This window comes from Hippopotamus amphibius, chromosome 17 (genome assembly GCF_030028045.1).
Source record: "Hippopotamus amphibius kiboko isolate mHipAmp2 chromosome 17, mHipAmp2.hap2, whole genome shotgun sequence".
NCBI lineage: Eukaryota > Metazoa > Chordata > Mammalia > Artiodactyla > Hippopotamidae > Hippopotamus > Hippopotamus amphibius.
Genome location: NC_080202.1, coordinates 52,338,613 through 52,361,525, shown reverse-complemented (window position 1 = coordinate 52,361,525; position 22,913 = coordinate 52,338,613). Strand labels below are relative to the sequence as shown.

Sequence of the window (22,913 nt, the reverse complement as noted above, 5' to 3'; positions counted from 1 at the left end):
GAGGAGTTCAAGGAGCTGCTCTGCCAAGACTGTGTGTGTGCGTGCGTGCACGCACGTGTGTGCATGTATGTAGATGAGGGTCCTGGAGGGGGTAGGGGTGGGGGGGTTCAGGGTGGGGGAAGGGAATGGTCCTGAGAGATGGTGGTGGCTGTGGATTTTCACATGGAGCAGGCGGGAGGCACAGGCGGGCACCCCCAGTGTGGCACACACCGCGCAGCCTGAGTGTGGGAGCCCCCTCCCTTCTGCCCAGCCGAGGGGAGCTGTCACCCTAAACCGCCTGCGGGCCTCCAGTAAACCAACCTAGATCCCCGCCCGCCCATGTAAGTGGAACTGCAGGGCAGCGGAGAGCTCCACCATGAAAAAATCATGAGGACAGCAAGCTGTGGGCCTGTTTCAGGGACAATGCAGGAGGCTGGGCCCTGAGTGCCTGCCAAGCTGGGCCCCAGGAGCAGCTGATGGGCCCGGGAGTGAGGAAATCAGGGCCTCGGGCTGTGCACAGCAGGACCGGGACCAGCAGGGTGGCCCTCACCTTGTGGGCCATGGAGTTCGGGGGAAGAGGGTCAAAGGGGGATGGCAGAGGCCTGGCCGCCGAGTACGCCGAGTGGGGTGGGACAGGAATGCCAAGCAGAGCAGCAGCTGGTCGGGGCCTGCGGCTGAGGCACAGGCTCTGGAAAGCAGGGTGGGGCACTGGGGATTTCCTCTGTGAGGATTAATTCTCAGAGACTCGCTGCCCTGCGGGAAGAGTCCGTCTGGTATTGCTCCGTGCAGGGGGCCAAGACTTGAGTCTGGGAAAGGTATGGCTGTGGAGGTCTCTCAGCCGGTGCGGCTGCCCCGGCCTCCATCCTGGGCCATTTCCGAGCTTCCAGGGCTCCAGCCCAGCTGAGGCAGGGAGGGCCCCCTCTCCAAGCCTGCACACACACAGCACCTGTGCCAACTCACACCACCAGCATCAGCGTTGCCCAGGCACCAAGCCTGGTGCACGTGCTGGTCACCATGGCAGCAGGCAGTGTGCTGGCAGGAGCCCAGGCTGGGCTTTAGCATCTAGGGCTGCCTGTCTAGACATGTGGAGGTGGGGGTGCTTTCCCTGGTAGCCCCAGAGGGGCCTGGCTGGGTGGAGTGGGAGGGGGACTCTCCAAATGGCCAGGCCTGCCCATCCCCCAGCATCCCAGGAAAGGAACATTTCCTGAGAGCTCCAGGATGGATACCGGGGACCTGGGGGGCTTTAAGGCCCTCTCTGCTCTTGGCCCCAGCTGGACACCAGCCTTATCTGCTGGAGGCTTCTGACACCTGAGGCCACCCTGCCTTCTGGGCCCAGCTGTGACCATAAGGGTCCATCTGGCTGTGTCCATCTGTAGGTGGCCACTCCCTGAAGCAGGGGGCCAGAGGCACTGCTTGCCTTCGGAAAAGGCACTCTCCTCAATCAAACATATTAAAGTTGGTGTGTCGGATGGCCTGACGTCTGTGCCCAGGCCTGGTACAGGTTGCAGATGGTGGGTTCGTGCCCCATCCCTAGGAAGGGACTGTGTCAAGTTCAGAAGTGAGTCGGGGACAGGTGAATGGGGCTCCTGGAGTAGCAGAAATTTTGGCTGCCCGAGTGTAGGCTGGACAGGGCAGTGGTAGGCACATTTGTGCGCCCCAAGTGGGTGGCTGCGTGGACAAGTTCTGGCAGGGGCACGGGGTTCTGTAAGAGGGGTGCTCCCTGTTGTCGGAGGATGCTGCCGCGGGGCTGCAGCGCCCAGCCCACCCCAGGCTCTCATAAGGAGTATACATCTGGGGTGTGAGAAGCACCCCTGAAACAGATTCCCTTATGCCGTGCACAGCCTGGTCACCCTGCTGGACAATCATGAGTGTGCTCTGAGGCTGGGACCCAGAGCAGCCTCTCCAAGCTGGGGCTGGCCCAGCAGGTGGCTGTGGCTCACTCTGCCCAGTTCCTGTCTGTGTGCACTTACACACGCACACATGGGAGCCCAGACTGGCATGCACACTGCCTCATCTATCAGCCGAGGCTCAGCCCATCACACAAGAACCCCCACATCAAACATTCATGGGGGACTTCCTAGGTGGCGCAGTGGTGGAGAGTCTGCCTGCCAATGCAGGGGACACGGGTTCGAGCCCTGCCCTAGGAAGATTCCACATGCCACAGAGCAACTAAGCCCATGCACCACAACTAAGAGAAAAAAAAAAAAAAAATCATGGGCACTTATTAAGTACCTACGGTGTGCCAGAACCTTTGAGGGGGACCCAAAAAGGGACCGTGACCCTAGCAGGCAGCTGGGTGGGGGCCTGAGATCCCGGGGTGGGGGGTAGGTAGGGGGGACCATCTGTGCACACTACTTCCCTCCAAGGAAGCCTGGGCTGGAGGGCTCACCTCTCAGAGTCCCCCTGGGGCCTGCAAGGCCACCCCATGGCTCACACCCCTGGGTTAGTGCCAGGGAGCCCCACTCCACCCCCGCCTGGGGCTGTGAGGCCCTAGAATTGAGAGGCCACAGGCACTTCTGGCTCTGCTGCTGAGAGGCTGCCTGGAGCCAGGCCCGCTTAGCGCCTGGTGGCTGGGCTTCCTCCTACAGGGCACGTGACGCCCATGCGCACGCTGCCAGCACTAGTCAGCGCTAATGAGGCCGTCACGCTAATCGGGACGGGCCAGCTCCTTCGCCGCCTGGCTGGGAGTTGGGGATGCAGAGGCGAGACCAGTGCCCATGCCTGGGGGTGCCATGGGCACAGCTGCCCCTCAGGTCCCCCCCATACACAAGTGACCTGAAGTGTGGACAGCATCATGGCTCACGCCCCCAAACCAGGACACTTCCCTGGCATCAAGGCCTGGGCAACCCAGTCCTGCAGGAACTTGGGGGGATTTTGTGTGGACATCATCTCTGGGGCGTGGGATGCAACCCCAGACTGCATTTCCCTCTCATGGGGTGCTTGGCACGCAGCCTAGGCAGGCACACAGCGGATGCCCCATAAACGTGTGTGGGCCACAGAGGTGGATGACACGAGCGCCAGGGAGAGCCGAGAGCAGCCCCTCGCTCAGCTGACCCGTGGCGTGCACTATGCCCTCATGGGGATTTGTGTGCAGGCCTATCTCCCTGAACCCCAATCTGAACCCCCCAAGCAACGGGTCGGGTCTCCTAGTCTCCTCAGTGTCTGCACGTGCCTGGGGACATCACTGCCCAGGACTGGGAAAGTGGAGGAACAACTCCCGACGCATGTGCCTGTCTGCCCCACCCCACCTCCTGGGGCCTATGCGTGCCCAGCCCAAGGCCCCTTCGTTCTGTTGGACCCCCACATGGCCTCGAAAGGGATGGAGGGGTGACACCTGGAGCATCAAGGTCAAGACTCTGGGGACTGGGTCTGGAAGTGCCCTGTGGCTCCCAGTCCTGGTCCCCAGAGAGGCCTGAGGGTCACACACTGTAATGAGGAAGAGGACACCAAGGCTGGCCCGGGCCCAGGACAGGCAGCTCTGGTTTCACTACTTGGCTCCTGGCCCCTGAGGCAGGTGCAAGAGACAGACAGGCAGGGTGAAGCTGAGCAGGCCCACTGTAGCCCCCAAAGACAGCCCCCTCAGGCTCTGGGTTGGGGATGTGCAATGGGGCAGCCCCAGAGGCTGGGCTGGGCGGTGTCGGGGTCTGAGGCAGCCAGTTCTGGCCTCTCCTCGCCTGCTGACCTCATCCCTCTGCTGGGAAGACTTCGCCCTATGTGATCTCGGGACCCCGCCCAAAAAGACCCCACAGTCAGGTCAGTTACTCTGGCAACGTGAATGGCATGTTCAGGGGTCCCCAAGGCCACCCCACAAAGGCTGCGTTCACCAGAGCTCGCCCATAGAAGACAGAGCAACGTTATGGGCGCTGAGCGTTGCTCAGGGTACAGGGGTCAGGTCAGAGCTGGGCCCTATGACCTCAAGTCCGACGGCCTGCCAACCTCCTCGTGCTGCCTGGGATGACTTCTGCTCCACGCTCAAGCTCCCATGTCACCCTCCTGCTGTGCAACTTGCAAGGCGGGCGAAACTGTCTCCATCATACAGCTGCCACCTCAGCTCAAACCAAGGGCCCTTTCCCCGGGACCCAACACTGGCAGGCTGTCTGGCCGGTGTGAATTCGGCAGAGCAGCTGCCTCGCCACACCCGGCTTGGATCTGGGTGCCATGGGTGCCAGGATGGGGAGGGTGCCTGGCCCGCTCACTGGCACCGACAGCCCTGCCTGCCACTTTCCCAGCCACAGGCCACCCTTGGGAAGTACCAGACTCAGGGCTGCAGGCTGTGACCCAGGGGCCCCTGAGGGGGACGGCACAAGACTTGGCTGCAGCCACCCAGGTGGGGGGCCTTGCCGTGCTCCTGGCAGCAGGAATCAGAGAAGCAGTAACTGGATCTGGTGGCCGAGGGTGGAGGGCTGCGATCGGGTTGCGGCCACATGCAAGTTTTCCACCAGGCGGCTTCCTCTACTTCAGGAAAGAACTGGGCTGGACTGGGAGTCTGTGCAGTGGGTCTGGGGGCCTGGAGGTGGGGGGCAAGAAGGAGAGAGGCCAAGAAGTTCGGGGGCCAGAGGGCGGGGCACAGTGCCTGAGCCGGGGCTCGGGCAGCCGCCAGCGAGGACAAGGAGGTGGTCAGCTCTGCGGCGGGTGGCACTCTCCAGCCCTGCCGGCCCCGGGCTCTGGCCCCTGGGCAGTCCGGGAGTGGCTGAAATCCAAGCTGGGGTAACGAAAGGCTGCCGCTGTTCCTAAGCCGGCACAGCTCTGATCCGCCCTCCCACCCGCCCTCTGCTGCCCGCTGGCCACGTAAGAGCTGCCCGGGCCCACGACCGCTGGTCAGAGGCAGCATCTGAGCAGGCAGCGGGTCCATGACGCCGGCCGGGCCTGGGGGCTGCGGGCCAACCCAGCCGAGTCGGGCCTCTGGGGGACCTCCAGGGCCGTAAGCACACAGAGAGAGCTTCCCGGGCCCCTCTTGGGGACCTCCGAAAATGCCCACCAACGGCCTGCACCAGGTGCTGAAGATCCAGTTTGGACTTGTCAATGACACTGACCGCTACCTGACGGCTGAGAGCTTTGGCTTCAAGGTCAATGCCTCAGCACCCAGCCTCAAGAGGAAGCAAATGTGGGTGCTGGAGCCGGACCCGGGCCAGGGCATGGCCGTCCTGTTCCGCAGCAGCCACCTGGGCCGTTACCTGTCAGCCGAGGAGGATGGGCGAGTGGCCTGCGAGGCAGAGCGGCCGGGCCGCGACTGCTGCTTCCTGGTCCTGCCGCAGCCTGACGGGCGCTGGGTGCTGCAGTCGGAGCCACATGGCCGCTTCTTCGGCGGCACCGAGGACCAGCTGTCCTGCTTCGCCACCGCCATCACCCCAGCCGAGCTATGGACCGTGCACCTGGCCATCCACCCACAGGCCCACCTGCTGAGTGTGAGCCGGCGGCGCTACGCGCACCTGTGCCCACAGGAGGACGAGATCACAGTGGACAGCAACACGCCGTGGGGCGTGGACGCGCTCATCACGCTCATCTTCCAGAACCGGCAGTACTGCCTCAAGTCCTGTGACAGCCGCTACCTGCGCAGCGACGGCCGCCTCGTCTGGGAGCCCGAGGCTCTCGCTCGCTACACGCTCGAGTTCAAGGCCGGCAAGCTGGCCTTCAAGGACTGCGATGGCCGCTACCTAGCACCCGTGGGACCCGCGGGCGCGCTCAGGGCTGGCCGCAACACACGGCCCGGCAAGGATGAGCTCTTCGACCTGGAGGAGAGTCACCCTCAGGTGGTGCTGGTGGCCGCCAACCACCGCTATGTGTCGGTGCGGCAAGGTAACGAGGGCACGGGGCCGGCCATGCTCTCCGTGCGGGGGTCCTGCAGCGAGTGGCGCTGCAGCTAATGGGTGGGGGCATGTGTGGCAGCACACAGTTTAGGTGGGTGGGCTGTGGGCCATGTATGGGGTCCCTGCTGAGCCTTGGGACCGCTGGACAGCTGCTGAATGCAGGATGGACATTGCCCAGCTGGAGGTGGTTGAGACCCAGGCCTATGGCTATGAGAGGCAGGAGGACAGGCTCTGCCCACAATGGGCTGCACCCCTGCCTGCCCCTCCCCTTCCCTTCCATCACCCCATTTCTGAACTTTAAAGGAAATTGGGGAGGTGACCAAGGGAAAGGCAAGGAGCCAGCAGGAGTGGAGTGGGGAGGGGTCTTGGGGGTCCCTCCAGTCCCAGGAGATGCAAAGTGGCCCCTCCAGGGCCTGGAGTCCTTGGTGGGGAGACACTGTCTCTGCCCAGCAGGTGTGGCATGGCTCCCCCCCAAGTCCTGGATCATTGGTCACCTGCTTCATGTGACTGGCGGGCCCTTCCACATGTGATCACATGCCTGTGGGGTGAACATGGGCAGTTCCTACTTACCCTCCAGGAAGGTGAGGTTCCGGAGTGGCTCCAAGCTGCTTGGGCTCCTGGCTCTGCACACCCAGGAGTGGCTGGGCACACCCTGACCCAGCTCACTGCCACCACCTGGTCTGGATGGCAGAGACCCAGCCCTGAGCACCTGGAGGGGTGACCCAGCTGTGGCTCTAGGGACCCTGCCTGTAGTCTGGGTCTTCAAGGCCAGTGCAGAGCAGGGATTGGCATCCAGCAAACACCCCCGAGCACTGGTGGCACATTGTCCGGTCCTGGGGTATGAGGGAGGACAGATAGCCCTGGTCCTTCCCATCGCAGGTCCTACTATCTGGCCACACCGCTTCCTGGCCTGGGCCAAGGCCCATATGCTTGGTTTGTCAATAAAAGGCAGGCAGCAGTGTGAAAAAGCTTTCTTTGTGAGTCAAAGGAGATGCTGAACACAAAGTATTTGTCCCTGTTCAGCTTGTGAGTAGACTTGTGGTGATAGTAGTGGGGATAGTGGTGAAGCTGGTGGAGACGGTGGTGGTAAAGGTGGTGGTGGTGATGGTAAGGGTGGCTGTAGTGACACCCTTAAGCGGTGCTAATGGTTCTGCTAGTGATGGTGGTGGTGATGGAGATGATGATGGTGGAGATGGTGATGATGGTGGTGTCGAGGGATGGTAGCTGTATAAACCATTTTTTATTCTCTGGACTGCCCTGCATCTGACTCCCTCCCTTTGATGGGGGAAGTCCCCCACAAAGGACCAGATTTGCCTCCCACTGCAGAGGCCAGGGGTACCCCACATGCACCTCCCTGCTTTCCTTGTAATAAACCTGAGGGCATAGGACTTTGCCTCCAGATGTTCAGATGTTGACTTGGCTACCAGTGATTCGAGGAAGTGGAGTGTGGCACCTCAGTGCTGGGGGAGGAAGGGGGCGGTGCCACTAGATTCTGAGGCAGCTGGAGTGACGGCTTCTGTGGCATGGAATGGTGGTACCTCTGTCCCTGTCATTTTGCTGGACAGGCAGCCCCCAAGCCTGTCTCCTTCCCCCTGGGGTGTTTGTGAGCACCCTGGCTTCTCCTGCCGATAATTTTCTTTTGTAGCCTCCATCAGCCAGGGTCTGCTTGTTTCTGCTGTGCCCGCTGCTGGCCCTCACCGGTGTGGCATTGCTGCTGGGCTGCCCAGCAGACAGTGTTCATTGTTGCAAGTAACAATGGCCGCATATTGGTTTAAGCCACAAGGACACTGATTATCTCATATAAATGGAAGTCTGCAGGCTCAGGGGTGGTGGGACCCAGGCCCTCACCATTGCCAGCTCAGTGGCATCACCAAAGTCCTCCACTCGTTCCTCTTAGAGGAACTGCTCTCCCAGGACAGCTCTGACCTCAGCCTCGTGTCCTTGTGGCCACAAGATGGCTGCTGCTGTTCCAGGCATCACATCCAGACAGGACAAAGTCCAATGGAAAGAGGGGCACTGGCTCTTCTGTGTTTTCGTAGGAGTAAGAAAAGTTCTGTAAATGCTCTCAGATCCCCCCCTCTTGCTCACACACCCACCACTTGACCAATCCCTCGTGGGACAGTAGGGTCTGCACTCTTTGCCGGCACCAACCAGGACTCTGCGAGCCTCTCCTGCCTCAAGGTCAGGGAGCAGCCGGCTGTGAGACGCAGCCCCTGGGCTGCATCCTGTCTGGAGGGGGTGTGTGAGGGGTGATGCAGGGGACCAAAACAGACTTGGCCTTGGAGATGGAGGTGGAGGTGCAGCCACAGCTTCGGGCCCCTGGCCCCGCTCCCCACTTAGTACCTACAAGGATTGCTCCCTTACCTCCTCAGGTTTGCTTCAGTGAGGCTGTCCCTGGCCAAAGCCCACAGCATTCATGGGCACTGGACACCCTGTTTTTGCTGCCCGTTGCTCCCCGTGGACCAGCGCCAGGAGGGCAAAGGCCACTGTTTTGTTACTGCTGATTGTGGGCCTGGGGGCAGCCAGCGCTCACTTTGTTCAGTATTGCAGATGGAACGGTGGGGTTGGCGGTGAGAATGCTGGACCACCTTCTTTGGCTCTGAGCAGTGATCTGAGTAAGAGGGGAGACAGAACCCCGCCTGGGGGACTTTGGAGGGCACAGTCGTGAAGGGTGACAGGTCCTGATCTCTCCAGTCTGGGCCCTACCTGCCAGGGGCAGGGCAGGACAGAATGTAGCTCTGACCCTCAGGCCCTGATGGGGGTCTGCCCCACTCCCTCCTGCTCCCCCAGCTGGAGCCGCTGGAGCCCAGCCTCAGGGGAGCTCTGCGATCTGCCATACCTCTTGGAGTGGCCAGTTGCGATGAAACAGGGACATGGTTTATGGGAAGATACTGGGACAGCTCCACCCCCTGCCTGCTGCCCCCAACCCTGGTCATGGATGCCCCCTTCATCTCCCTCCCAGGAACTCCAGGCAGAGCCTCAAGTAGCCTTGCCCTCCCTCAAGGCTCCTGGGAGACCATGCACATGTGAGTGAGGGGCTGGGGAAGTGACAGGGGGCCAGTCCCTGCTCAGCGCCCAGAAGCAGACTCCAGCTGTGTCCTAAGCCATGACTGGGCAAGGACAGGGACCCCACTGTGTCCATCCAGTGGCTTAGGGGAGAGTTATATATAGAGGCTGGTGTAAGTCCTGGATGGAGAGAGCAGGACCAAGCAGATTACCTGACGATTAGCAGAGGCAGGGGATTTGTCTGCACGGAAGGGCCTGGCTCCCGGGGCTGTGGTGGGAGCCGGGCAGGCGCCTTTAAGGAGCTGCATGCATGGCTCCATGACGTGCTCACACGGCCCCGTGGCAGAGCTCCAAATCTTCTCAAGTCCAGAGCGTCCTAGATGAGACCCCCTCAGGGTTGCCTCCCCATCCCTCTGCTCCCCACCCCACCCAGGGTGAGGCGTGAGGGGCTTCCCATCTCCTCCCTCCAGGGGTCAATGTGTCAGCCAACCAAGACGAAGAACTGGATCATGAGACCTTCCTGATGCAAATTGACCGGGAGACAAAGAAGTGCACCTTCTATTCCAGCACTGGGGGCTACTGGACCCTGGTCACCCACGGGGGCATCCAGGCCACAGCCACACAAGTGTGAGTGCACCGCCCCTCCCCCATCACCATCTTCACCTCCACCAACACCAACACCTCCAAAACCACCACCATCACCACCACCTCCTCTACCAGCACCAGCACCATCACCACCACCACCATCATCTCCATAACCACTACCACCTGCATCCCCACCTCCACCTCCACCCCAGAGACCATGTAGCAGCCCAGCCATGGAATAATGCCTACTGGGGTGAGGGGCAGCTCTTAATGATGGTGGGTGCATCAGTGGAAGGCAAGTGCCTGTCCTTCCCCCTGAGGGGGTGGTATTCGACTTGAGGGGACCTTGACCTGCCCCTTCCAGTTCTGCGAACACCATGTTTGAGATGGAGTGGCGGGGCCGGCGGGTGGCCCTCAAGGCCAGCAATGGGCGCTACGTGTGCATGAAGAAGAATGGGCAGCTGGCGGCCATCAGCGATTTTGTGGGTGAGCATGACCCTCATTCCCTGGGGAGACTGGGGCTGGGTCCCCTCCCTCCCTGTGGAGCTGCTGTCCATGACAACAGTCACACTCACTGGTCCACATCGCTGTTCTTGATGTGGGGGAGCAGACCCACAGCACCCCGATCACTGCTGCACATTTGGGGAAGCGGGGGCTCAGTGGCTGCAGACCCCTGGCCAAAGCCACATAAGGCAATGGCAGTGGCAGATCCAAGCACACAAGCTGGGCAGGGAGCCCCGACCCTGGAGCTCTTCCCGGGGGAGCCCCGTTAAGGCCCCTCAGCCCCTGTCTCTCCACCAGGTGAGGACGAGGAGTTCATCCTTAAGCTCATCAACCGGCCCATCCTCGTGCTGCGCGGCCTGGACGGCTTCGTCTGCCACCGCCGAGGCTCCAACCAGCTGGACACCAACCGCTCGGTCTACGACGTGTTCCACCTGAGCTTCAGCGACGGCGCCTACCAGATCCGAGGTGCGGGCGCGCGGTATGGGGGGGGAAAGGGCGCGCGAAGGGCTGCGGCCGGGAGAGAGCGCGGGGCCCTGAGAGAGCAGCCCGCCGACCCCCGCTGCCCTGCACCCCCAGGCCGCGGCGGCGGGTTCTGGCACACCGGCAGCCACGGCAGCGTGTGCAGCGACGGCGAGCGCGCCGAGGACTTCCTGTTTGAGTTCCGCGAGCGCGGGCGCCTGGCCATCCGCGCCCGGAGCGGCAAGTACCTGCGCGGCGGCGCCTCGGGGCTGCTGCGCGCGGACGCGGACGCGCCGGCCGGGGTCGCGCTCTGGGAGTACTGAGCGCCGCCCGCCTGTCCCCCATTAAACCGTGTCTGTGACCAGCGGCTCGCGGGTCGGTGGCGCCGCGCGGGGTGGGGAGGGGTGTGCGCGGAGGGTCTGCACTCGAGCGGTCCCTGGCCCCTCCGCCCTGGGGCCCCGCCCCCGCCATCCCGTATGCCCAGAAAAATCCAAGGTTGGGGCTTGTCCGGGAGGAAGGTCCAGTTGACTGAACGTCTCACAAGCCCATGCTGGACAGCCAGTCCAGGGCCTCCTCTTGTTTCCCCTGCCACCCCCGCATTTCCCTCCTTGGCACACACCTTCTCCGCAAGCCCGGGAGAGAGGAACCCCCACTCTACTCAGCAGGATCGGGGTGGGGGTGCGGCAGCTGGGAGAAGCCTGGTCCCAGGCCTCAGGTAGGTTAGAGGGTCTTTGGGGTCTCCATAGAGCACATCACTGCTCCCTTCCCCAAAGGCAGACTCTTAGGGAATTCTGGAAGCACCTGATGGAGAAGTGAGCCCCACCCCTCCCAAACGGGGCTGTGTATGGCCAGCCATGGGGGAGAGGGCCCTTCTCAGCCTCTGCACCAGCCTGCTGCCACCCAGCCTCATCCAGCCTAGGAAGGGTGGATGACCAGGACCAGGCCATAGTTCACCCATGTGTCTCCCCAAACCAGCTGGCACCCAAAACCCCGCCGGTCCCCAAAGACCCCCGCCTAGGCAGTGCCTCTTGGATGGGCTGGGTAAGCTGGACCACTGGAGGTGGGAGTGGGTGGGAGGCATGCCCCTTGGGATTGGCCTGGGCCTTGAGGACTGGGGTGATGGAGGGCTGGGGGGACAGCCTGAGCGTAAGTCTAGAGCCTGGAGTAGGCGGAGACCACAAATATAGATGACCTCACCGACCCTTCCCCTGGGCCCACACCCCTCTCCCCACCCTGGGCAGTCCCTGCCCTTGCCTGGGGCCTGAAGCCCCCCCTCCAGTGAGTGTGGCCAGTGTGAGGTGCTCTGGGAAAGAAGGGAAGCAAGGAAGTGTGCAGAGCAAGTTCCAGAGGAGCGTAGACACACGTGGCCAGGGAGGACAGGAAGGGGAGAGGCATCCTGGGGGTGGGGAAGACCAGCTAGGACCCCTCCCCAGTCTCTCCCCAGAGCCCCTCTTGGCTGACTCCCCACTTCGCCGGCCTCCCCTCACCTTAGGGACTAAGAAGGGCTTGGACCCAAATGGGCCAACACAGTTCAAGGTGGGCTCCAACTGACTCTGCAAGTACCAGATGCGGGAGTTGCACCTGGAGGGGACGAGTGAGTGTCCTGAGCTGCAGTCTGCACTGCCCCCTGGTGGCATATGGGATAGGCAGGTTGGGGGCCCATCTGTTGGGCACTCTTGGCCTGAAAGAAGCCAGCACCAGCGTTCAGGTGTACCACAGGGCGCCAAGGAAGGGTCTCCTGTTTGCTGACCTTGGCCAGACAGTGTACTTGGCCTCAGACAATCGCTGAGTGGAGCCTGCACAGCCCAGGGCAGCGGCTGGAGAGGGGAGGCAGGGAAGAGTGCTTGGGGTTCCCTGTGGGCTGGCCTGGCCACTCCATCTTCCCCCATGGCACTCCAGGAGGTGAAAGGAAGAAGACCCTCAGAAACAGCCGGGGACAGGACTAAGGGGGTGCAGCCCTCTCCCTTCCAGGTTGCGTAAGGACCACCCAAGCCTGCAGAAACTGGAGGTGGACTACCTGCTCATCCTTAGAGAAGGCAGCTGTCACGCTGCTCCTAGCAAACTTGGGGACAGGAGGAATAGGGCAGTACTGGGTGGGCTGGCCCCCCTCTCTGTCCTCCTTCCCATCCTGAAGAACCCTCCAGTGCTGGGTCCATGTGGCAACCACCCACTCTCCTAGACCCCAGCTTGGAGCACCCCACCAGCCCCTCTCCCTCCATGCAGGGTGATGAGGAGGGGACCTCTGTCCTCCTGGGGAGGGACCCTCATGACCTGAATAGCCCTGCAGGGACCATTTCACCCCAGTGTTGAGGCTTCCTGCTGGCCTCAGGGCCCACTAGAGGCCAGTTCAAGGCTCATCTGGACAGTGCAGTCAGGGTCCCGGACTTGGGGGCCCAGAGCTGAGGGCATGTCCAAGAAGCCAGGTCAAAGCTGCCATGAGACCAAAGGAGGAGGGGTAAAAATCAGCCAAGGCCAAGGCAGAGCAACAGAAAGGGTCACTTTTTGAGGCGGGGTGCCTCACAGGCCCTGCACGCATAGCAGGAAAGCACCGTGTGAAGTCCAGGGGGAGAGCCACCCTCCCCAAAAGCACCGGAGCCACGCTGGGGCTGCTGTCTGCCCCAAGGGACCCTTGGAAACAATGCACAGTGCTGGGCACTGGGTGTGGCCCTGGCCAGAGGCACCTAGTTTTTGTTTTGGCCACAGGGCACCTGTAGGAACCCCCCCCAGTCTTTGTGCTTTGGTCACAGGGAGCACCTTCGCAGCTGGTGACCCCAGCAGCTGCAGAGAAGCAGGGCCGAGGCGCCCCAAGGCTGGACAGGTGTGGACAGTGCTGGATGAAAGGTCTGTGGGTGGGCCAGTGGTGCTGCCAACAGGGGCAGCCCCGGCCTCTGGGCACCATGGTGGGAATGTGACAACCACTGAAACACACCCTCCCGAGTCTCAAGCCAAAAGCCCTGTCTCTGCGGCCTCCGCAGGCTGCTAGGGCAACGACACACCTGCGCTAGAGTCTGGGCGCCACGGCCTGGGCCTGCCTTCTGAGTGGAGGGATGCTGATGATCCAGCCCCGACGTTCTGGGTGGGAGGCGGCCCAACGGCGTCGAGGTTGAGTGCGGAGGCTGTGGCCGCTGCCGGAGGAAAGGACATGGTGATGCGGGAGGACGCAGAGGCCCCTTCCCGGTGGGGTCGTGGACCGCCTCACTACCTGGACACAACTGCTACACGACCTGACTCCTCTGAGCACACCCAGCGGCAGGGCACCAGGTGGCCATCTGGGGGGCCGGCTGCATTCGCCCCACACCTTCCCCAGCTGTAACCAGGCCCATGGTGCCTCCTGGGTCAGGAGCCAGGTTTTGTCCATAAAACCGTGACGGTTCTGTGAGTTGTCAGAGGGGCTGGAAGCAGGGACAGACCCGGAGTGGGAGAGGTGCCTACCTGGCATCACAGCAGGAGGAGGGTGGGGCTGCGGAGCTGCCTGTACACCTGCAGGAGCCTCTGGGCGGTGGCACAGGAGCTGGCTTCGTCCTCCGTGCACAGCCGGTCCCGCAGGGTCTGTACCTCCTGCAGCAGCGTCTACAGGAAGGAAGGGTGGCAGCAGCTAGGGCCCCACCTTCCCAGTGGGCACGTCAGCGGCTCCCTCTGGGGGACACCCGCCACGTGCAGATCCTACTCAGGCTGTGGTAGGTGGCCCAGGAAAAACACTCATGGGAGGCCTTAATGCGATGACCCCTTGGGACAGGAGGCGTGGCTGGGTGAGAGAAGACCGTCCCGAGGGGACAGGTGTGCCCTAGCCAAGGTGGAGGAGTGACCGTGCCCACTCCGTCCCCACCTCGCCCCTGCAACAGAGGCCCAGACCTGACTCGGCTGTGAGGACTGGGAGACCCCGCCAAGCTGGGCAATACCCAAGTGCCTGTGTGTCCCCAGAGGAGCCCAGGCTGGTGGAAGGTTCAGGGCATGGGACCCCCGCAGGGCCTCACCTCATGGTTGGCCTGGATCTGGTGGAGATACTGCAAGCGGAGGTCAGGCGGGCTGGAGCCCCGGGCGGCCTGCTCCACGACCAGCCTCTGAGGGGACACAAGGGACAAGTGGCTGGAGAGGGCTCTTCTCCTGTGTGTCTCACGGCAGCGCCCAGGGCTCCTGGCACCTGTCCTCCAGCCCTCAGAGCCTGGTGGCCTTCCCCCACCCCCACCCCCCGAGCCATCCATCCGGCCTCCCTGCCATGCCCCCTGTTAACCTCCAACTCGGGCAGCAGGGCACACTAGCCCCAGCCTGATGGTGGTTTACTTGCAAGTGACTTTCTTCTCGGCCCTTTCCCCTCACTACCCACCTCCCTTTGCCCATCCTTGGCCTCAGGCCTTGGTACCGCTGTTCCTATCTTGGCCCATGACAGGGCCGCTTCACGTCCTGCTTTCTGGAAGCGGCCTGGCCGGCTCCCAGGGCTGGACCTGAGGTCCCAGACTGACCCAGGAAACAAGGTCCCCCAACCTCCCAACGCTGGCCTCTGGGGCAGAGCACTGAGATCCCGATACCCTGAGGGGCAGCAGGAGGTGCCGCCAGTGGCAGAAGCTGTGTATCTGATGAGGTCCCCCAAACTCCAAGCAGCCAGGTGGATGAACACCGGCTGTCATGAGAACACTCCCGTTACATGAGCAGTGTCAGCAGGTGGAAGACGGACGTCTGCAGCCCACGAGAAAATTCCCATCGAGGGAGCGTCCACAGCATCCCAGCAGCGGCTGAATCATGCCTCCCAAGTTCACACTTGAAGTCCCAGCCCCCAGCACGTTAGGTGACTGCGTGTGGAGAGAGGGTCTTCACAGACAGTCAAGTTAAAACGAGGTCACGTGGGTTGGCTTTAATCCCACAGGACTGGTGTCCTTCTAAGAAGAGGTCAGGACACAGACACGCAGAGGGACAACCATGTGAGGACACGGGGAGGAGCTGGCCATTCACACACCCAGGAGAGAGGCCTCAGAAGGAACCACCCCGGGGACACCCGGATCCCTGCCTCCAGACTGAGCACACTGTGTCCCGTCTGCAGCACTTTGTTCTGGCAGCCCCGGGACACTAACTCCCCTTCTTGCTGGGAGACTGGTCAGCACGCTCCTCCCCTGGCTTCTCACTAACTGTCCGGCTCTCAGCTGCCACGCTCGGCGGCTCAGCTGGAGACGGCCCGGCATGTTTCAGGCCCGGCAAGAGCAAGGACGGGGTACCCAGCCCTGCTCTGGGGACGGGGGATTCCTGAGCCTGGGCACTGAAGCCACAGATGTGCCATGGGGCCATCACAGCAGTGCCTGAGGGGGACCTCTGGTCATGGTTTGGCCCTCAGGCTCGCCTGGGTGCACTGGTGGGTCTAGAACAGCAGCCTCGGATCCCTTCAGAGCTCAGACTGCAGGTTCTCCAACTCTCGGGGTCTTGGGTGGGGCCGAGCGACGCGCACTAAGTTCCCAGGTGAGGCTGACGCAGAGTCCATGTTTAAGGAAAAGTGCGGGAATCGGTTGATAGCTGCGCTTCAGACCCCTCTGCACGGCCGAGGCCACACACACTCAGAACAGGCAGGAGACAGGCTCCCGACCCTGGACCTAGCCTGCCAAGGGCCCCAGCTGATAGACGTCCCTGCAGAACACAAAGACCTCCCCTCAGATGCTGACGTCACAGCCCCAGTATCCCCGCACAGCACTGAAGCAGCAGTGAAGGGCCGCTGGGGCTGTGTATGTGTGAGGGGCTGGCTGCCAACTCCCACTTTCTTGGCAAAGATGTGGAGGCCCAGAGGAGCAGGCGTCTTGTCCCGGGACCTGAGCCCAGCCTCTCCCCCCAAGTGTAGAAGAAGTCTCACACTGGCTGGTCACGAGTGGATCATCTCTCTTTAACCACGTGTGCTTGTAGGCCACTGGGAGCTACTGCCTGGAAGGTGAGTGGCAAGTCCCCCACCCACCTCCCAACTGCCCACCGCTTACCTGCAACCCCAGGCTCCTGTGTCCCCACCACCCTACAGAGATGTCCCAAGCAAGCCCATGATGGCCGACCTACCTGAAAGCGCCCGATGATGGCGTGGTGTGCCCTGCACATGTTGGCCAGAGAGGAGCTCTCCACCTGGATCTCCAAGGCCTGGATGGGCCCTGCCGGGCACAGGTCGGTCACGGCCACCTGCAACACACAAGGAGCCTCAAGCGCTGTCCACAGCCCCGCTCGCCCGAGGGCAGCTTGGCCTGTGGGAGGGTCCAAGCTGGCAGGGGCGTGTGAAGCCTGGGCTGCCTCTCTACATCCCATCGTGGACAAAGCTCGGGGGGCTCCTGGGCCTGGATCTCCACCCTCAACATGAGTTTCCACCTAAAGAACCAGCTAGCCAAGCAACAGCAAAGCTGCTCATTTGGAAATATCTGTCCAGGAGGAACCCTGTTCCCTCAGCATCCAGAGGAAGTGACTGCTGCGGCCACACCACAAGGACAGCCCACGCCCGAACCTGGCCACAGTCCACACTGCACATCGCGAGTCACCTGACAACAGGGTCAGGGCTGCAGGTGTGAAAACAGGGAGGGGGCTGGGCAAGTGAGGTCAGCCCAGTGCCCTCCAGCCAAAGAGGAAAGCTGGCAGAGTACACAAGGCAAGACCCCAGGGGCCTAGGGACCTTAGGAAGGATGCTGTCCTTGGCTGCTCTTCCTTCTGGAATCATGGGATGCGCCAGGGCACCCCCTCCCTCCACCACCCGGAGAGCCACCACTAGGCCCCAGGGACGCCCAACCTTGACGCTGCCTCGTCCTCAATCGACCTTAAAGGGCCATCCAGTGAGCAGCCTCCCCGCCCCACCCTCAGTGAGGTGTGCCCGGCCACATGGGATGACCCGCCAGAGCCTGCAACGCTCTAGCATGAGGGTCTGCTGGATGTGACCCCGAGGCCGCCAGGAGGGTCTCAGGAAGAAAGGTGTGTGTGAGGAGTGGGGCTAGAGGACAGAGCCCCACCTCAGTATCTCAGCGGCCCCCACACATGGGGTGTCTGTGATGGGGCCTGGCACCCTGGTGGTCTAGGGGTTCAGTGGCTTGGGGGCTGGAGTCCCTCGTGCTGCTCCTGGGAGTACAAGTGAGCGAGCCGCTCGGGCCAGCTGTGAATCCAGCAGCACGCAGAGCAGGGGCCATGTGTGGAGGGCACTGGACAGGGTGGTTCTCAGGGAGACCTGGCTGGGAGGCCGACACTGCCTCTGGCCCCACAAAGGCTGCCCCATCACAGCCTGCCTCTTGGACTTGGGCGCGTCGGAATCCTCTGGAGGGTGGGCCCCAGAATCTGATTCCTCTCGAGCGACCTAGGGACCCCACTCCGAACTGCTGCTGTCGAGGCCAATTTCCCCACAGCCAGGAGAGCTGACCCCTGCTTGCCTCGCGGATGATGAGGTGGACATCAGTGCCATCTGGGGCCACTCCCTGGACAGAGGACAGGGCTTGGGCCCTCACAATGTCCACGGCGGCATTCTCGGCGAGGAGCCACTGCAGGGTGGCACAGCACAGGGACACGCCTGGAGGAGAGAGGTGCGGCTGTGAGGCTGGGCAGACCCCAGGAGAGGGAGGAAGGGCCCCAGGCCACAGCGAAGCCAGTCAGTGCTACCAACCTGCGTGACTGTCCCCTAAGGCAGCCCTAAGCAGCTCTGCTGACACCTTGATGGTGGCCACTGACGGGGGCAGGTACTTGGCCCTCAGGGACGCGGATCCTGCCGGCTGACTGCCCGGCCCACAGCACGTTCCCAGGAAGGTGTGGATGGGGTCCCTGGCAGGGCTGAGCGAGCCCGGGGCCTGGGTGTGAGGTGCAGCCAGTCCGGGGAACCGCAGGCCCTGCAGCATGTCCACCGTGTGCTCGCTCAGGGGCAGGCACACGCCCTCCTGCGCAGGGAGAACGTCAGGGGTGCATTCATCCAAAGAGGGGTCCTTGAACGGGTCTGTGGGGGCGAGGGCCCCACCCACGACCTCCCTTAGACTGTAGAAGAGTGCGCAGGACACGGTCACGGGCAGGTCAAGCACACCGTCCTCGCTGGGGCCCAGAGGCAGCGTCACCTCGCGCCGACCACCAGGGCCGAGCTGGTCCACGGGGATGGTGTAGGTGACGGCCGAGATGGCCGAGTCCAGTTCTAAGGCCCGGGAGCTGCGGAGCACCTGGATGCACAGGGCCCAGCCCCGGTCCAGGCTGAAGCCGCTGCTATTCTCCAGCAGGCAGGTGGCTGTCAGCACGTCCTGCAGCTGCAGGCGGCTCCAGGCAGTGCTGATGGTGCAAGAGATGGGCCGAGGCCCCTCCCGGCTCGACAGCAGGGCGCAGCTCACGTTCATGGCTTCGTTGAGGCAGGTCAGGGCCTTGTCCCGCTGGTCAACCGCCTTCTTCAGAGAAGACACTCTGGAAACAGACATGGCTGCTAAGGGACGGCTTCGTTCTTCCTTGAGCACTAGGTGAAGAGCCCCCACCTCTGGGGCTCCCGTCCTGCCACAGCTGCCCTTTAGTACTGCCTTTGGCCAAACAACGTGACATCTGGGGCTATTGCGGGGGCCAGAGGCAAAGTAATAGGTCTGGCCCGAACCAGCGCCACCAGCCAGGACACCGCCTCCCGAGCTGCAGCCCACAGCTTACCTCTCAGAGACGGTGCCAATTCCAGACAGCAACTCCTTAATTTTTTGGCCAGCATTTGCCGAGGTCACTCTGGTGGGGTGAGACGTCTCAGAGCGCAGGTCCAGGCTGCAGATCATCAGCCGGCCTTTGGCAGACAGGGCCAGGAGCTCAGCACCGCCTGCAGGTGGACACACGTGGGGCCTGGTCAACAGGCAGGGAAGGGCATGCTGCTGGGAACATCCAGCAGCCCCCGGGGCTCAGAAAAGTGCTGGCAGAACACCAGTGCCCGAAGAGCCTGGGGTATGTCCTGGGCTGGGCACACGCTGTGAAGGGCCTTCCCTGGGATGGGGTATCAGCACAGCAGAGGCGTCATCTCGTACATGGACAGGACTAAAAGGGACCAGACAAGGGCCATCGAATCAGCTGAGTGCGTCCCCCCTTGAACAACCCCCCTGCCCCCCAAGAAAAGCTGCTCTGAGATTACCTAAGAGAAGCAAGTGCTACGCAGGCCCCAGGCCTCCTCCACTGGCCAGTCGGCTCTCACTGGGCCCTTCCTGGAAACCTGCTGCCTCTCCATGGCATCTGTCCCTTTTCCTGCTCCTGGACTACCAGGGAGCTCCCTGGGAAACAGGCTGCATCTCCTGTGACCTGCTGGTTCTCTAAGTGCAGTACCACCAAGACCCTGAGCCCAACCCAGAGGTGAGGCTCCCTTCTTCCCAGCCACACATGTCCCTCTTTCCCTGTGGGAAAGACAGTAGTCTTTTCCCCTCGAAAGCATTTCTTTCATGTTGAGTGTGGTCCATGGCAGGCCTTACGACGCATTCATGGGCCATCATAAGAGGAATGTGAACTAGGGAGAGTGGGGCTCTTATCCCTCCTCCCAACATTGGGCAAACACGGCTGAAACCCTCTCCGGCTCTGTCTGGGGAGAACATGCACATCAGAGCTCGGAGATGCCCCCTGCCTTGGTGCAGGGTAGGCTTACTGGAGGCCACACGGTAAGTGGAACAAATGTTTCCCAGCCTTCAAAAGAAACAAAGGCTTGATCTGAACCGATTTCAATTTTCCTTGCACTACAGGCCACATGAGACCTGTCACGGGAAGATGCTCTTGCCCAGGGTCACCCAAGTGCAGACTCTATAGGTAGAGTGGCACAGCCCCCACCCCTAAACCCACACTGGACCCTAAGACAAGAAGCATCAACCACACGGCCAGTTCACAGGGAGGAGATGCTAGAACTGAGGCTCCACCCACCCTGTGGCTTTGGTTTTTAGCTTTCAGCTGTGGCTCGTACCTTCAAGCACCCTGGGTGACACAGAGAGGGTGGTGACGCTGCAGATGCTCAAGCTGGCTGGACACAGCAAAGAGGGCAGGCCTCCTGGGAATCCGTCACACTGTGTGGGGTCCCACGGGGAGCCCTCCTGAGCCAGGTCCACTACACGGAGGTCCGAGGGGGTGCTGTGGTACACATGGCTGCCCCTGTCACAAGCTGCACAGAGCACAGGCCCTGGGAGGCTGTACTCCCGCAGCTCTGGCACCAGATGCCCCGCCTCGTCCCAGCTGGCCTTTATGGCCAGTGTCCGGCCATGGTGACCAAGCGCCACCACGCAGTCGCAGTAGGCGTCTCCCACATCTTCGGACAGCGGCTCTGTCCTCAAGGCCCCAATGAAGATGACAGGCTCCTCTAGGTGATGGAGGATCTTGACGAGGGCCTTCGGATCACCAGGGGCTAACCTGGAGGTAACCAGAGTCTTGAGGACCACAGAGCAGAGCTGGCCATCAGGGAGACCACAGAGGATCACGGGCGACTCCAGGAGGGAGGCGTCGGGTCCAAAGAGTAGCCCAAAGAGGGCCCCCTCTAGCGTGATGCCCCCAGAGCCCCACGGGTGGCTATGTGGGGCCCTGGAGCCTGGTGGTGACGCACAGCACAGCACTGGGAGGAATCTAGGGGCTGCAGGCTCCCCCAGGCTCCCAGCTGGAGGGGTGCAGGTGGACAACTCCACCTCGCCAATCTGGCCTCCAGGCCTGCAGTCCTCCCCTGGACAGGGACGCTCAAACAGCTGCACCTTCCACTGGGTGGGGCCCTGCGCCAGGGTGACGAGCATGTCATCGAGCACGGTGAAGGCATGCAGCGTGGCATCTGGGAGCACACAGGTGTCTGGGTGCACTGGGATCACAGGGTCAGGGGGCTCACTGTCCTGGTCGTCCCCGTCATCCTTGTCATCCCGGCTCACAGACCTTCAAGAACACAGGGAACTGTGAGTCACAGTGCTCACAAGCTCCCTTCATGACAGCCTGCACCAACATGACGGGTCTGGGGTCTGTACAGGGAGGGATCTCAGTGACTGTTATAGCCACCAGGGAGCAGGTGGCATGCCACAGTGCCTCCTACCTGCTCCATGGACTGCTCTGCTCCCCACCAGTCGCTCAGGGACACATGTATAATGGGATGTACCAAGGCTTCCAGAAATGGGGTTTGGACAGAAAATTCTCATCAGTGCGGAACTGTCAGACCCCCTCAAGGCCTCAGCTGTGAATCACACCTGCTACCTTTTTATCTTCTAAACCAGTAGTGAATAGGTGCCCGTGTCTAAGCTCTAGGCTCTGCACTGGTGGGGGCGGGGCGGGGGGGAGCTCCTCCAACCACTGGCTCAGGGTTCGCAGAGACCCACCTCAAAGGTGTGTCATGCCAGACCCACCAAGGCCCAGCAGAACCAAAGGGGCACCATTCTGCTCCAGGCTGCAGACAGCTGCCTGAATCCTGTTTGCTAAGAATTCTCTGCGAGCAGAAGCCTGTTAGAGAAGGCAGGTGCTGAGGGCAGGGGCCCCCAAGATTTCAGAGCTGGCCCTGAGCCCAGCCCTTTCCGGGCTGGTGAGCGTTCATTCTGAACCCAGTCCAGGGGTAAGCAGACTGTATAGGTCACAGGTGCAGTGTTTGAGAGGGGCGGGGAAGTACCAGTCAGAGTGAGAAGCCTACCTGAGGCCAGGTCCTCCTCAACCCCGGAGAAGCCAGGGTGGACCCGTCCAAAGCTGCACCTTCCAGGGACCATGCCTCACCTGTTATCCTGGTCCAAAGACAAGCAATAGATGCCGCTCCGGGCGCACAGAACGTAAAGCGCCCTGCGAAGGGCCAGGAGCTCCAGGTCCCACACCTGACCGGGAAACTTGTACACGGCCTGCACATCCGGGGAGAAGCAGCGTCAGGCCGGGGGCGTGGGGCCCAGGAGAGACTGAGGACAAACTCCTTAAATGCGCCGGTCCCTCTGTGGATCCCCGCCCGGCCCCGCCCCCTCCAGGGCCCGGGATCCCCCGACCCCCCCCCCCCCCCAAGTCCCTGGCCACTCTCCGGCCTGCCCGGTACTCACGATCAGCAGCCGCTCCTCCCGGTCGTAGACATAGACCAACTCGCTCCCGGTGGACAGGAAGATCTCTGCCCCGTGGCAGAGCACGCGAGGCTTGCCCGCCGCCAGGCCCCCGAGCGGGCAGCTGAAGCCCGCCAGGTATTCGACCCGCGGCGCGAGTCCGGCCATCGTGGGGTCGCCAGGGAGCCCGGCCACTGGAGGGGTCTGGGCCTCGCAGCGCCGGTGCCGGGGGCGGGGCGCGGCGCTTTACGGCAGCCCGGGTCGCAGACCGGCCTCCGCCGTACAGCGGCGCGGCGGGGGCGGGGCTGGAGCCGGCGGGGCGCGGCAGCGCGTCCGGTTTGAGGGACTCCGCGCGAGCCCGGGGCCCTGAGCCGAGGGCCACGCCGCTGCGGTGAAGCTAGTGGACACAGATTGGTCTGGCAGAAGGCCAGCGTATTTAAAGCCAAACACGGGAAGCCCAAGGGCCTGGCCTCTCCACTCGTCCTTCCTCCCCCGGGGCTCCATTGGACCCGCCCGAGGTCGCGCTCCGGAGGGCCGGTCCGGCTCCGGGACCCGGGACAGTACACGGGCTCCCCGAGGGCGGCGGCCCGACACAGCGCGTCTCCCCCGAGCGGACCGCACCGTCCGCTCCTGA

The 22,913-nt window shown here is 62.6% G+C and overlaps 2 protein-coding genes across 5 annotated transcripts; one reads left to right on the top strand and one right to left on the bottom strand.

Annotated features, from left to right (window-relative positions):
• Window positions 1-4,949: 4,949 nt before the first annotated feature.
• FSCN2 (fascin actin-bundling protein 2, retinal) lies at window positions 4,950-10,663 on the top strand. The gene is made up of 5 exons (XM_057716481.1): window positions 4,950-5,775; window positions 9,263-9,419; window positions 9,742-9,863; window positions 10,179-10,346; window positions 10,458-10,663. The coding sequence occupies exons 1-5, from the start codon at window positions 4,950-4,952 to the stop codon at window positions 10,661-10,663; spliced, it is 1,479 nt and encodes a 492-aa protein (XP_057572464.1).
• Window positions 10,664-10,725: 62 nt separating this feature from the next.
• Window positions 10,726-22,913, bottom strand: FAAP100 (FA core complex associated protein 100). 4 transcript variants are annotated; one of them, XM_057716476.1, is made up of 10 exons: window positions 22,283-22,913; window positions 21,975-22,093; window positions 20,212-21,155; window positions 18,939-19,095; window positions 17,935-18,707; window positions 17,705-17,841; window positions 16,365-16,481; window positions 14,315-14,401; window positions 13,773-13,935; window positions 10,726-13,465 (listed from the first exon to the last, which is right to left on the bottom strand). In XM_057716476.1, exons 1-10 carry the CDS (start codon window positions 22,445-22,447, stop codon window positions 13,320-13,322), a joined length of 2,808 nt encoding a protein of 935 aa, XP_057572459.1. In that variant the 5' UTR covers window positions 22,448-22,913; the 3' UTR covers window positions 10,726-13,319. The 4 variants fall into 4 exon arrangements, with proteins under 4 accessions (XP_057572459.1, XP_057572461.1, XP_057572463.1 ...); XM_057716478.1 differs by having other exon boundaries at window positions 13,329-13,465; window positions 13,773-13,910; XM_057716480.1 differs by lacking the exon at window positions 10,726-13,465 and having other exon boundaries at window positions 13,853-13,947.